General features: G+C 41.3%; 1 protein-coding gene across 1 annotated transcript in view; it reads left to right on the plus strand.

The window, feature by feature from the left end:
• Window positions 1–76: 76 nt before the first annotated feature.
• Smurf (SMAD specific E3 ubiquitin protein ligase) overlaps window positions 77–15,089 on the plus strand; it is a 125,932-nt gene continuing 110,919 nt past the window's right edge. Inside the window, exons 1-3 of the mRNA XM_067149839.2 lie at window positions 77–402; window positions 633–671; window positions 757–865. Coding sequence (XP_067005940.2) covers window positions 348–402; window positions 633–671; window positions 757–865 — 203 coding nt within the window. The 5' untranslated portion in view covers window positions 77–347. The remainder of the gene's footprint in view (window positions 403–632; window positions 672–756; window positions 866–15,089) is intronic.

Raw genomic sequence — 15,089 nt, forward strand, 5'->3', positions numbered from 1 at the left:
GAAAATCGACTTAGCCGACAGACTATATGGTCAAAGAACTTCCAACACGTGTTGTGCTGTAAGAACCCTCCTTTGATTTTGACGTTTATGCTGTAACATTTGCTGGAAATTCATATTTTAATATATTTCTGAACTGTGGTAGATTTTTTTTTAAAAATTACATCTGAACAATCTTCATGAAAATCGCATTCTTTATGTTGGTGCGTTCAACTGGAAAAACTTCCCCAACTTGTGGAGATTAGAGTGAAATCTCCTTCTTATGACAGACTTTGCATGTTGTTGGCCATACATCGAGGACGGTTGTTGACTAATGAGTGGTAATGTGTTGACATAAATGGTGTTAAAATATGTCCAACCCAGGGGGTAGTAGGAGAAATGGTGCTATGAAAATACGTTTGACAAGTATGTATTGAAATTTTTCTCTTGTTTGTATGTTGTTTGTTGTATAAAATTCTTGGTGTTTGTTATGGGTAGTCTCATTCAATATGGCTACGGGTACTGCCAGAAGGTATTTAATAATGTTAGTAGCATCTACATTCCATAGACGTGCCTTTTAAATCCATTGTTTTGTAAATATTCGCCGGGACGCCGTTTATATAAACTTATAAATTGTCCATTTCGTTCCTTTTCAGTTATATGCGCCAGAAATTTAGCAAGGAAGGATTTGTTTAGTGAGTATATTTTTCATTTGTCTGTAATATTTGTGTTCAAAAGTATTAAATTAATTGTTATATTAATGCTTTTATTTTATTTCAGGACTGCCCGACCCATTTGCTAAGATTAGTGTCGATGGGTCGGGCCAGTGTCATAGCACAGACACTTGCAAAGCTACTCTTGATCCGAAGTGGAACCAACACTATGATTTGTAAGTGTCTAATGTAGAACTTCAACAAAGTAGATACTGGAGTAGTTGAGAACTTGAGTAATTTAAATATGCAACCAAGCTGAAGTTTATTTAATTTATAACTCATGTTTGTGTTGGAAGATATCTTATTTTAATTGACGGAAAGATTGTTAATATACAGATGTTTTCTATGTGTTGTTTTGTAAAATAATATTTATTAAACACAATGTGTGCATGAGAGTTGTATATTACACAAAATTTTTATCAACTGTGTAAAACGTCAGCAAGTTTGTCCTTGCTATGTAATCAAGTAAATGATACTTTTCATAGCGTTGTACACATAGAGTGCAGGAACATTGAGATGACGCCTGGTGAAATCCTCGTTTAATGCAGATTCTGAAATGAAATCCATGCGCTGCCATTCTTGTTTATATGTGTCACAGTGGGAAGTTAGGGGCCCTCCATTCATCTGTGCTCATTGCCGGTGTGTGATAGAAGCCTTCATCTGTTGTATTAGCTTTTTTTTTTCCCTTTCCCTTTAATGGGTTTTGTATGCTGGGGTTTGCGGCAGATTCTTCTTTATTGCTACCTCCCTGATGAAGAAGTCTGTGCCTGCTATTAGATAAACAAGTATATGGTCCTTGTCGTTTGCTGTAACCGAAGGGCTCTCTGTAGATAGGTTAATTTCATGGCCTCCAGCCTTCTTAGATTAGCGGGAGTAAGGGGGGATCCAAATTTTGGTGATTGCGTAACAGGCTATAGGGGCAATATTAATGTGAAAAAGTTTTAGAGCTGAGTCAAGTGATAGCTTTTCAATGTTCTTTATGTCAAAGATGGCTCTAATTGCTGCGGTGCTTGTTTAGTGAATGTTTTGTGAATTCTTTCCCTGTGACTTGAAGGGTTAGTCTTAGGTATTTATAAGAGTTTACCAGCTCTATCTTGTCGTTTTTGCAGTGGAAGTTGTCTGGTTTGGAGATATTGCCTCTTCTCCTGAATTTCATGATTTTTGTTTTGTTGGTGTTTATCACTAATTCATTTTCCTGCGACCACTTACAGAGCTTAATCAGTCCTATGTGCAGGACAGATCTGCTCTTTGAAAGAAAAACCATATCATCTGCGTAAAGGATCATTGATACTTCATCTGATGCAACTTCTCTGACTACGTGATAAGTTAGCATGTTAAATAACATCAGGCTAAGAGGGTCTCCTTGGAGAATGCCGTTTGTTTGGAGTATGGGCTTAGATTGACACTTACTCTATCGGTGATTGATAGTAGATTGAACGCTAGTATACTCTCGATTAGTTGCAGGAGCGGGTTTCATCGTCTTAGAATGGCAGAGTTTCCTTATCAGGATGTTCTGATTCACACTATCAAAGGCTTTGGTGAAGTCTACAAAATACAAAGTATGTTATAAGTGTTATCTTATCATAACACATTCGACTTTCACTCCTTCAGCCAGTTAAATAGACTATAGGCAGCTGAACAGCCATTTACGAGATCTGTTGTCTTATCACAACATACGATATTGACATCTGTAACAGTGTATCAGCTTTGCTTTTTCTTATCATCTTCAAGGAGGCACATTTCTGTGTCATTATAAAGACTGAGCTGTTTACTGCCCTACCCCAACAAGTTTTTCAACGCTCTGGAAAGTATATTCATGTGAACTTATTACATGCAGCTTGATACTGCAATTTTAGCCAAGGACATTCTAATATTTTGTATGTTTAGACTGACACCTATAATGATATCCTCTTTTTATGGCTTGTAAGAGCAATCAGGATCCTGATTTTTCACCATACAGGTTTGAATTTGAGGCTGATGATGCCCTTAATATGGGTGAAACATGTCCCTTAACATTTTATAATAATATTTAATTTCTAAAAAGATCTCTTTGTATTGAATAGGTGGATACTTTGTATTTACGTACATTTCAACACGGACCTAACATGAGAATTATAACGTGAAGTCTACAAAGGCGACATATAAATGTCCTCCTATTTTATTTGTGGCGTCCCATATGTTTGCAAGTATTTTCTCAATGGCATGGAGTGTGGATATGCTGGGTATGAAACCAAACTGTTCCTGTGGCATATGTGCTATGGCTAATGGTAGGAGGTGTGTTGATATAACCTGGGAGAGAACTCTGAAGGGTTACATTCAAGCGCAATTCCTCAGTACGAATCTGGAACATCTTTTGGTCCTTTATCCCTTGTACAAAATCTGGACAATTTATTTTCTCCACTTTTCAGGGATATTTCCTTGTTTGATGCATACATTAAACAGAGCAGGCCAGAGCTCGATAGTGAATGGTAGCGACTTCTTTAGGACTTCATTGGTCAGATTGTCGGGACCAGCTGCTTTTCGCGTTTTCCCCTGCTGGAATGCCACCCAGACGTCTTCTGTTGTAACTAATGTGATACTATCTTCTGTTGTGAATTCGTTTTGCACTTCGGACATTTGTGATTTATTATAGATCCTGGACAAGTGTTGTTGCCATGTCTCAATCGGCACTTGAGAGTTTGTTACATCGTCAAGCTTCCAGTATTTTAAAAGGAGTGTTTTCCGCTTCCATTATGATTTCAAGCTCTTTCTTTCTGGCATACTGAAGAATCTTTTCTTTCACTAGGATTCTGTACCTTCTTCTTTCCTCTGTGAATTCTGTCAGTGCTTCGGCTGTTTGTGTTTCTCTCCATTTGTTCAGTTTTTTTTTTTTGGCTAGGGGCTTTACGTCGCGCCGACACAGATAGGTCGTATGGCGACGATTTTGTTCAGTTTATCTAGTATCTACCTTCTTAGGACGTATCATTCTTCATCAAACCAAGGTTTACTTATTCTCTTTGGAGGTTTCTCTCTTGTTGATTTAATGAGGGATTCTTCGAACATCTCTAATGCTCTGTCTGTATTTCCAGTCTGAATGAGCGCTATGATTGTGACTGTCCAGATTTTCATTGAGTGCCTTCGTATTGCTTTGATGAGGTGTCCATCTTTGCACTGCTCTTTTGGATTCTATTAATTCTGTGAAGATCTGGATCAGTGTTGCCAACCCATAAATGTTTTCTCCGCTAAATTTTAGTAGAAAATCCGCTAAATACCGCTAAATTTCGAACTGAAGCAAAATAGCATATACCAGCTGTTTTAATACAAGAAATTAACTCAACACTCACCAGTTTCAGAATGGGAGTTCATCATCTTCTCCCTGCATTATATACTCTGAAGCAGATGTGCTGCGTTGAGGTCGTGTGGTTTCATATGAAGCCACAAGGTACTATTATTTTTCAAAGAATATGCTTAGTTCACAGCAGCAAAGCACGTACGGAAATTTTCAAATCTATTTCAAAAGTTATTTTCACTTTCATTACTGCCTTCATTGTTTTTGATAAGTGCGGAAAGAAATATTGTCAAACAATTTTGCATTTACAATGCACTGCCAATAGATGCACCGTCCGTATTAGGGATCACTGGGAAACTCAACCAACTTGTCTTTTAAAGTTTAATTATTTAACCACTCTTTACGAAATATCTGACTACTTTTTATCCTATTCTTTCGACATACTGACGTACCAAAAAGAACTTGATGTCGAAAGAATCGTGTTATCAAACACGACACTACCCGGCTCATAAAGAGTACAGTAACGATTGCAACAAATTCTGACTGAGGCTGTGGGCCAGAGCTGTGGTCTAGAAAACGAGGATAGTAGTTATAGTAAACCTTTATTTTTCTCCCGATCTTACAGTTTACACAACCTAATCGATCTTAACGGAAAAAAATAACAATCCTCAATTGGAAAAAAAAAAAGAAAAATACCATGCAAAACTACGACAATTACAGCAAAGACAAAAAACCAGGAAACCTAGATGTCATATACAATACATTATTAAGAGTACAATGATGCCCCCCACTGGTGGGCATAACAGCATTAAATAAGAATACAAGGGAAAGTTAGACCACTGGCCTCTGCCAGCTGAATTAAAAATTAAAATTAAAGGGGCAATTAAAAATAAATTTAAAAGGGCAAAGTACGGCAACCCCTTGTTAAAACCACCTCACTTCCTGGATACGTGATGGCATGTGTCACCTGCCTGAACCAGCATCTATAAACGAGGGTAGTATGAAGCATAAGTTCAATACAAAGGGATGCCGTACTAAGTTCTATATTATTTTTTTCTTCTGGTGATGAAAGGTGCTATTGGTACCGCTGAAAATTGCTAAAAGAAGTTTGAAAATCTGTCAAAAAATCCACTGTCCGCTAAATGGAAAATTTATCCGCTGTTCCATTTTAAAATCCGCCAAGTTGGCAACACTGATCTGGATCGGTATGTGCTTCCGTATGGACGTCCTCAGGTGCTTCTGATTCGTTGGTTTTATATCTTTTCCTGTATAAAATGATTATACTGGATCCATTGTAAGCAATATAGGTTGGTAGTACCTCCTTGCTGGTTAGAGAGAATCCTTCTTCCTCCTGCATTTCGAAGACCACGAGAGCTTTACTGTTTTGTAAAAGGGATATCTGTTTGAAATGGGTTAATACAATGCATAAGATGATTAGGCCTGTTTAATTCTAGTACACTATATACAGTGGTACAAAGGGGTGAAATAGGCAACAGTGTTTGAAACTTCCATATCCCGTTTGCAAAAGATAGGTTAGTAACATGACGCAGTTTGGACGATTTCTCGAGTAATAAACAAGGATGTCCAGTGTCAGAGATTTAAGAGGACAGGAGACCGTTGGTCTGGGTAGGTTAGTAACTATATGGCCTAAAAAGACCATTGGTCTGGATAGGTTAGGATATGGCCTTGGACAAACGGTCTGGGTAGGTTAGTAACTATATGGCCTACACAAAACCATTAGTCTGGATAGGTTAGGATATGGCCTTGGACAAGACCATTGGCCTCCAAGTTACGACCACTTAACATGCCTCTAACACTCTGTGGAATCCAGCTAAGTAACAAAAATTATGGTTATCTGGCGTAGTTTTCTTATTTTTACTTCCCTGAGGCCAGACATGATGTGAGTTCTATAAGAGATAATAGAAAACTTGTCTTCACCACAACTGACACAAGGTGGCAAATAGGAACATAGAAAATGGTCTTGTTTATCAGATTTACGCAGTCTTCATTTTAATTCTTGTATAGAGCCTATGAGTAATAATACTTCCAGGGGTGGGTTATTGGGTTCCTGGCAAGCATAAAGGAAGTCTTTCTTGTCTGTGTTACTTCAGGTATTGTTTCACGTTATTTTTCTATGCTTTTTCATCTGCGATTGGCTTATGGAAGTAGCACCCAGCATTCTGATGGTAAACTGTGAAGCTGTTGGACCTAGAAAATTGTTAGAGATCATAAAGATTAACTAACGAGTTGAAGAATACACTAGTATATAATATTTTATTTAGAGGTGTAAAGATTGTAAAGATTCGATTGCTTGTATTCAAAAGAGAGGTTGGAAATCCAACATGGCGTGGCTTGGAAAGTCGGTGAACAGGTAACCAACGTTGGTGCATTAACACTACAAGGACCAAACATGTTAATTTGTTGGGTGAGCTCTTTTCTTGCTGCAATGTATACTACATCGTGTCATATCCAGCCAAACTTTTGTGACTTTTAATCATTCTTAATGATATTTTCCTTAAAGTCTTAAACTTTTATTGCTTTTGTGGAGATAGTAATTTAACTCTCAGCATAGAAGGATCATCCATGACCCGTCAAAATGACTGGTTTAGAATAAAGTTGCTAATACCTGTTAAAAAAAACATTTCCATGCTATTCTTAAATAAAAGGGATAAGTCTTTGTAGGACCAATCATTAGATTTCATTATAGTAACTGTAACAACAATGAATTATGATATCCATCACAGTTGACTGTTGAGAAAAAAAAATGTTTATTCACACTGTGTGCAACAAATAATGTAATTTGATGGTAAAATTTCACTGTGTATAGATTGTGGCCATAAACTGGGGCCTGAATGCTTGCCTCAAGCACTATATGTGGGCTAAAAATCCCTGATGCATTAGACCAATCTTTTTATTTTTTATTTTTAATGGCACTAGCCAGCAATGTGTGCAAAACAATCAAAGACTTACTTCCTGCATGGGCAACTTCATCAAATCATCTTTTTGCTACTATCGAATGTAGAGTGTGTTGCTGTTGCCCTAAGGAATGCCTGTTGGTGGCTTTATGGCCATAACTTACGGGCTACCTTTGCTTGCCAGTGGGCCAGTGGTCAACACAAAACACTCGCTTCCTTTGGGAGGCTTTTTGCCCAACACCACTCATGCATTGGACCAACAGTTTTTCTTTCCCTAGCCAGGACGTGTACAAACCATTGAAGGAAATACACACCCACAAAAAAATACGCACACACGCGCGCGCTCTCTCTCTCTCTCTCTGTTTCAAACCCGTGCAGATTAAAAACACAAGTAAATAAAAGCTGTAAATAAAACAATGTGGAATACAGAACAAGAATGTTTGGTAAGAAACTTACAACTCACTGGCAGTCTTAAAGAACTGGTGCACCTTAGTGTAGAAGGGGAATGCTGTTTTAAAAGAGACTTTCATGAGGTAGCCTATAAAATGGTGTTTTCTCCAGCCGAACCCTGGAACAGAGTAGCTGCCATGCTCATTCTCGATGTTTTCTATGTTTCTCCTTTGACACGCCAACTTCTCCTACTGTCAACAATCTGAATGGAATGGTTCACACTAAGGAGCATGCATCCCTCATGCTCCAGGCATTCTTATCCCTTCCAGTTTTCTGAAATAATTGTTGTTCCTGGCATTATTCGGTGTTAACTAACTGCCAGTAAAGTCTCCTAGTTCCTTTTTTCAACTGGTACACCAAATTTTTTTTGTGATTCTCTATTCTCACCCCTCCAGATAACCACTGTCCTTCAGTATGCTTGCCTCTGTGGTACTTCGAGTTACCAAATTTGCTTTTGTCTATTTCCACAACTACATTGGGCCCACCAGTTTTTTCCTTGTTGGCATCCACTCATGCCACACACCAACAGAAACGGCACCAGTCGACGATAGTTTTCTCATCAAAATGCAACTCAAGCTTCATCATAGGGTTCAGGGGTTTTGGTAGAAGACACCATAGGACCACAAAGTAACCTGTTTCATACAATGATGGTTTAGAATCATCAAAAAACGTGTTTTCCATCCGCTAACATATTGACATTGGTCACTGCCTTCAACTCTGCAACAACACGTATGTGATTCTTGTTCACATTTAATTTTATATTATGCCCACACCTTTCACAAACTCTGCTTCTTGAAAGCAACTCATGATGTTGATAAAAACTGGAATAACCCCCTGTGGTTGGGAGATGCACATGTAGACTACACCCGCGGTATCCCCTGCCTGTCGTAAGAGGCGACTAAAAGGGGCGACCTAGCTGCAGACATGAATTGCGGTTGTATATCGTGTTGGACCTCCTGTGGATGGGAGGGGCTGAATACATTCACTGGTAATCCCTGCCTGTCGTAGAAGGCGACTAAAAGGGTCAAGTGGCCATGGTCCCCTCTTTATTTTTTATTGTTTTTTGAGGGTTAGTTGTAGACCTATTCAAAATTTTTGATGTGCGTACTGCTCAGAGATGGGCTTCCTACGTGTGCGACAATGCTCTAAAGCCCATGTCAGTAACCACCCAGGAAGCGGCAGGTGGGAGTGTCATGAACCCTTGCAGTAGTATCCGCCTGACAACACAGGTCCCTGCACAGCCAAATACCAGAAGGACATATTCTTATTAATTGTTTTTATTTATTTTTTCTCTATATTTAGTGCTCTGTACACGCTATGGGGTACATGCTATTGCGGGTGACTGGAGGGAGTCCTAGTGCTCATTGCGTAAGTCCTCCCGTATTAGGCATCGTCCGACATTGGACCCCGGGCAGTACCGGTTATGACCAGGTGGGTATTGCCTTGGCTACTTGGTTCGGCTACAGAGACCCCTGGTCGGAATGGGTGGCATTCGGGAGGATGATTTTGGGCATGGCGTCGAAACAACTTCCGTCTGCCTCCTCGGGTAGTTCGCTACCAAATCTTTAACATTTGATTGCCTAAGTGGGGTAACCCCTTCGGAACAAGCGCAGCGTATTAGTCTGGGCTCCAGCTTCCCTAGATTCCTGGTTGCTACCAGAACCGATGGGCAAGATTTCAAGCTGGTCAAATTGATTCTTTTTAGTCGACACATCAAAGGTGTATACGGTAAACCTGAGGATCTGAAGAAAATGCGCAGTGGTGGTTTGCTTCTGAAGACGGGTATTAGGCTCCAAGCAGATCGGTTGCTTAAGTGTGACCACTTTGGCGAAATCCCTGTCAAAGTGGAAGAGCACAAAACCTTGAATCTGGTTTGTGGAGTTATTTTTCACCATGATCTCAATAGCGAGTATTCGGCGAGTATAGTCTGTATTCTGGAAACAAATTTCAGACCAGATCCTCATACGGTCTTGAGAAATTTTCGATTATACTCAACAGAACGACATTATGCTCACCAGGCTTCCGATGGCGTTGGCATTTTTGTCCGTTCTGATACCTACAGAGAAGAGATTCCACTAAGAACCCCGCTGGAGGCTGTAGCAGTTCGCGTTCCGCTGCCTGTCATAGCAACAGTGTGTAATGTTTATTTTCCAGCAGGCCAGCCTCTTAGCATAAATGATGCCACTGATCTTATAGATCAGCTTCCCCCTCCCTTCATCTTATTGGGCGATTTTAATGCCCCTCTCCCCATATGGGGCTCTGAAGCGCCTTGCCCCAGGGGAAGGGAGTTGGAAAAATTAGTAACAGAGCTGGATTTATGTCTTTTGAACCCAGGTGAACCAACTCATTTCAGTGTACATAACAGCACATACTCTCGCTTAGACTTAAGTCTGTGCAGCTGAAGGTTGGGTCCGCTGTTTTGGTAGAATACACACGACGATATCTTTGACAGTGACCATTTTCCCATTATTCTTACTTTGTTAAAACAAAAATTTGTCAAGGCTCCTCCTCGATTGATTCTTAAACATGCTGATTGGCCAAAGTTCACATCCCTAGCTGTCTGTAACGACGATACCAAGCGGACCGTAGACGGCGAAATAACTTACATAACACAAGTTATCCTTGCTGCTGCTGAGGAGTCCGTTCCCTCCTTCTCAGGGACACCTCGCTGAAAACTCGTTCCTTGGTGGAACGAAGAAATTGCAATAGCTATCAAAGAACGCCGTTGCGCTCATAAACTTTATTGTAGGCAGCCTACTGTGGCCAATTTGGTAACATTTAAGAAACTCCATGCTAAGGTGCGAGTTCTTATTCGCCAATGTAGTAAAGCTTCGTGGGAGAGATGTGTCGTCTGTGACGACTAAGTGTGGACTAAACTTCGACGTATTTTGGGTATCCAAGGATCATCTTCTGTAGCGGGAATTTCCATTGCAGGCAGTATCGTCACTGAACTATACTCGACAGAACGACATTATGCTCACTGGGCTTCCGATGGCGTTGGTATTTTTGTCCGTTAGCGATTGCTAACCATCTTGCAAGTAATTTCGTGGATGTGTCTGGCTCCGGGAATTACCATCGTGATTTCCTCGCTCTGAAGCGGGAGGCAGAACGCCATCACCTTAGTTTTGCTTCGGAGGACTATAACGTGCCCTTTACGGAATGGGAACTCCGCAGCGCCTTGGCGCTTTGCAAGGACAAGTCTCCTGGGCCAGACAATGTCCATAACCAGATGTTGAAACACCTTAGTGAGGATAGTCTATTATATCTCCTTCGAGTGTTCAACCGAATCTGGATAGAGGGTGAGTTTCTGTCTCAGCGGGGAGAGGGCATAGTTATTCCTGTCCTCAGGCCTGACAAAAATCCTAAGTAAGCAGGAAGCTATAGACCTGTTTGTCTTTCTAACTGTTTGTGTAAGCTATTTGAGAGGATGGTGAATTGCCGACTTGTGTGGTGACTGGAGAAACAAGGACGTTTGTCCGAGTACCAATGTGGTTTTCGAGCCGCTTGCTCGACCACTGACCACCTGGTGGTACACCTGGAGAGTTCTATCCAGGATATATTTCTCTACAAACAGCATTTTGTGCCTGTTTTCTTTGATTTAGAAAAGGCCTATGACACCACATGGCGATATGGTATCCTTTCATTCCTGCATCAGTGGAGATTCCGAGGTAACTTGGCTGTATTTATTGCAAAATTTTTGTCCCTCCGTCTATTTCGTGTCCGAGTTGGGAGGGCATATTCACAATACCACATTCAAAAAAATGGAGTCCACAGGGATCGATCCTTAGTGTCTCTGTTTGCGATTGCCATAAACGGTATTGTCGCTGCTGCTGGTTCAGCAGTAACACCGTCGCTATATGTGGACGATTTAGCTCTCCACAATAGTTCGTGTAATATGGCAGTCGAAGAGCGGCAAGTACAGCAAGCTATTTGGAGAGTGGACGGTGGACTTTAGAACATGGCTGTCGGTTTTCAAGCGAGAAGATCACCGTTGTCCACTTTTGCTGGAAGCAAACTCTTCTTGCGGATCCTGAGCTTTTCTTAGGGAATGTTGCTCTTCCTGTAGTTGACACAGATTTCTTGGGCTCCTTTTCGATAGCAGATTATCGTAGGAGCCACATATACGGCAGTTGAAATTACAGTGCACCAAGAAGTTGAATATCATGAAGTTTCTTAGCAGCAGTAATTGGGGTGCAGACCGCCCGGGGCTCCTACGATTTTATAGGGCACATATATTATCCAGCTTAGACTACGGCAGTGCAGCATATGGATCAGCAAGGCAAAGCGTCCTTGTGCACCTGAATAGCATCCACCACAGCAGGGTTAGGTTGGCAATGAGAGCTTTTTGTACAAGTCCCATTGCTATCCTGCTCGCTGAATCTGGTGTGCCGCCTTTACGCCTAAGGCACCAGCAAATGCTTCTGTCCTATGCTGCAAATTTGCAAGAAATTTCACTTCACCCAAGCTATCCTTGCGTATTTCACAATGGAAACCGTCCGCTGTACAATGCTCATCCTCGAGCAACGCTGCTGGTTGGAATACACTTGGATAGCAGTCACAGAATGTTTGATGTAACTTCAGTTCCCTGCCTTGTCAGACAACCAAGTGGGGTACCTCTGTGGATAATACGACGACCTGAATCCTGGATATGCACACTGGCCCGAAGGAAAACACAAACCCTTTGGTTTATCGGAGGCTCTTTCTGTCCGTTGTTGGTCGGTATCCAGGTTCAGTTGTCGTTTACACGGATGGTTCAAGGACAGAAAAGTAGGTGGGCTGAGCGTTCGTTGTCGACAATGATAGGTTTCTTTTTTCTCTCCTGGAAACCTGTAGTGTGTACACAGCAGAGCTCTATGCTATCTGTGAAGCTCTGCGTTATGCACTGTCCGATGAGCGCCAACACTTTCTTCTGTGTACTGACTGCTTGAGCTCACTACAGTCTATTGATACCTGCTTCCCTCGGCATCTTCTGGTGCAGCGGATCCAGGACCTGCTGGCCGGATGTTCGGATGCCTTCACCAGAATCACGTTCATGTGGCTCCCAGGCCACATGGGTGTAGAGGGAAACGAGTTATCGGATTAGGCTGCCAAGGAGGCAGTTACACTGCCCCCGTTGCCTTACAAGGTTCCAGCAAGTGACTTTTTCACACACAGCTGAGACATCTGGTTATGTCCCATTGGGAGATGGAGTGACAGGCCATTCCACTTCCAAATAAGCTGATGGCAATAAAAGGAACAACAAAGGTATGGAGGACTTCCCTTCGGGCTTCTCAGAGGGAAGCAGTGGTATTATGTCATCTTCGGATCGGCCACGGTATACTAATGCACTCCTGTTTACTGAAGGTAGAACTCCCTCCGGTGTGTACTTGCGGTGATCATCTTACCGTGGTACACATCCATACGGAGTGTGTGGACCTGGTCGATCTGCGCCGTAGGCTTAACCTCCAGAGTACAATCTCCCTCATCCTGCAAGATGACGAGCAGTCAGCAGACCTCGTCATCTGTTTTTTTGAGGGATAGTGGTCATTTTATCATGTATATTTATGACCTTTGTCCTAATGTATTTGTGACCGGGCGAGTTGGCCGTGCGCGTAGAGGCGTGCGGCTGTGAGCTTGCATCCGGGAGATAGTAGGTTCGAATCCCACTATCGGCAGCCCTGAAGATGGTTTTCCGTGGTTTCCCATTTTCACACCAGGCAAATGCTGGGGCTGTACCTTAATTAAGGCCACGGCCGATTCCTTCCAACTCCTAGGCCTTTCCTATCCCATCGTCGCCATAAGACCTATCTGTGTCGGTGCGACGTAAAGCCCCTAGCAAAAAAAAAAAAAAAAAAATGTATTTGTGTTAACTGTGCTTTTATTCCGTTGACTTTATTTTAGTTCGTGTTTGCATATTTTGTGTTATTTTAACTTTTAACTTGAATATTATATATATAATTGTATTTTCTATTATTTTATTAGAAAATAAGGCATTGCAAATTAGATCCACTGATTGTTTTAATCTCATAATCATTTTTCATCACCATTTTTTAAAACTCCAGTCAGTGGATATATTTTAAAATTTTAATTATCATATGTCGTCCATCTCATTCCATTAGGGGCTGATGACCTTAGATGTTAGGTCCCTTTAAACAACAAGCATCATCTTCATCATCAAAACTGGAATAAATGGCTCAAATTGTTTTTATAATGAATGGCAAAATTGCTAACGTTCACAATACACCCTCTGCACAAAGCCATATCAATAACCAGCAGAGAGGTATTGAATAAACTATTGGGCAGGTACTTGAACCTGACAGTGTGCTGTTCCATACTTCCTGTGCTGGCAGCTTTGTGCAGCATGCTCTGCTGCCATCTGCGAGAGGCACAAACAAAGGACAGTCATACCGCACCTAGATATTTGCGCTGCTAGTGGTGACTACTGGTTTTAATGTTGATCAGCACATAGTGAATTGTGGCCATTTTGATTGTTCTTGGTGTCTGCTTTTGAGATAAGCGAGTGGAAACACAGATTATCTCAATAATCAGTATGGCAAATCGATGTTCTCTAACAAATGAAGAGTTACTAGAACAAGATATGTCTGAAGGAGAATGTGATGTAAATCTGTGTGAGAGGAATGACAATGGAGATGACGACAAGTAAACACCTCAAATTAGTGTTGATGATTCATCTGACAGCAAAAGCATTTCTGAAGAAGAAATTGGGATGGAACAGCAAGTCCACACAATTGCCATGGCAGGTCAGTCGACGTAATTTTATTTTGGAGTATTCTATTTCCATCTTAATGTTTCATTATGACTGTAGGTTAAATAGGCAACATCAATCTTTTCACTTGGAATTGGTTAACCTAAGGATAAAACACGGATGAAATGAAATGGCATATGGCTTTTAGTGCCGGGAGTGTCCGAGGACATGTTCGGCTCGCCTGGTGCAGGTCTTTTGATTTGACATGTTAGGCGACCTTCGCGTCGTGATGAGGATGAAATGATGGTGAAGACAACACATACACCCAGCCCCCGTGCCAGCGAAATTAACCAATGATGGTTAAAATTCCCGACCCAGCTGAGAATTGAACTCAGGACCCTTGTGACCAAAGGCCAGCACGCTAACCACTTAGCCGTGCAGCCGGACAAATATGAATGTAACATACAGTATGTCATTCTTATCAAGGGATTATGAACATCATCAATAATGGCTACTACACCTAGGCACCTGCGTTGTTGATGAAGTTATGGAGAAGGATTCTCGCTGGTGCGTGCAATAGGAGATGAAATGACTGCTGACGGAACAGAATGGACATGCATTGCACGAGGGAATTTACCTGACAGACGTGGGCATCAGAACATACTGAGAAAGACTCCAGAACCAACAGGACATGCCAAGAGGAATATCATTAGTGGTAGTTGCTTGAGTGAATGGTAGCTCTTCATTAATAACGAAATGCTAAAAAATATAAAATGCACAAAAGCTACTGCTAGGGAAGACTTCACTATGACCATTGGGTTCTCTCATTACAGGAACTAGAAACACGTATTGCTATTGTATGGGTTCATTGGATGTATGTGGTCAAAATCTTGGGAGACCACAATTTTTTGCTTCATTCCTATTGATCAGAAAGCCGCATGTTTGCAACATCTCCAAACAAACCACTTCGCAGCAGCATCACTAATCTTGAAACAGTTTGTAGAAAACTACATTTTGTGCTATAAATCATCAGAGAACATTACACACACATACATACGTATTCATTATAGACTTCTTCCTCT

The sequence above is a fragment of the Anabrus simplex genome, chromosome 6, assembly GCF_040414725.1.
Source record: "Anabrus simplex isolate iqAnaSimp1 chromosome 6, ASM4041472v1, whole genome shotgun sequence".
NCBI lineage: Eukaryota > Metazoa > Arthropoda > Insecta > Orthoptera > Tettigoniidae > Anabrus > Anabrus simplex.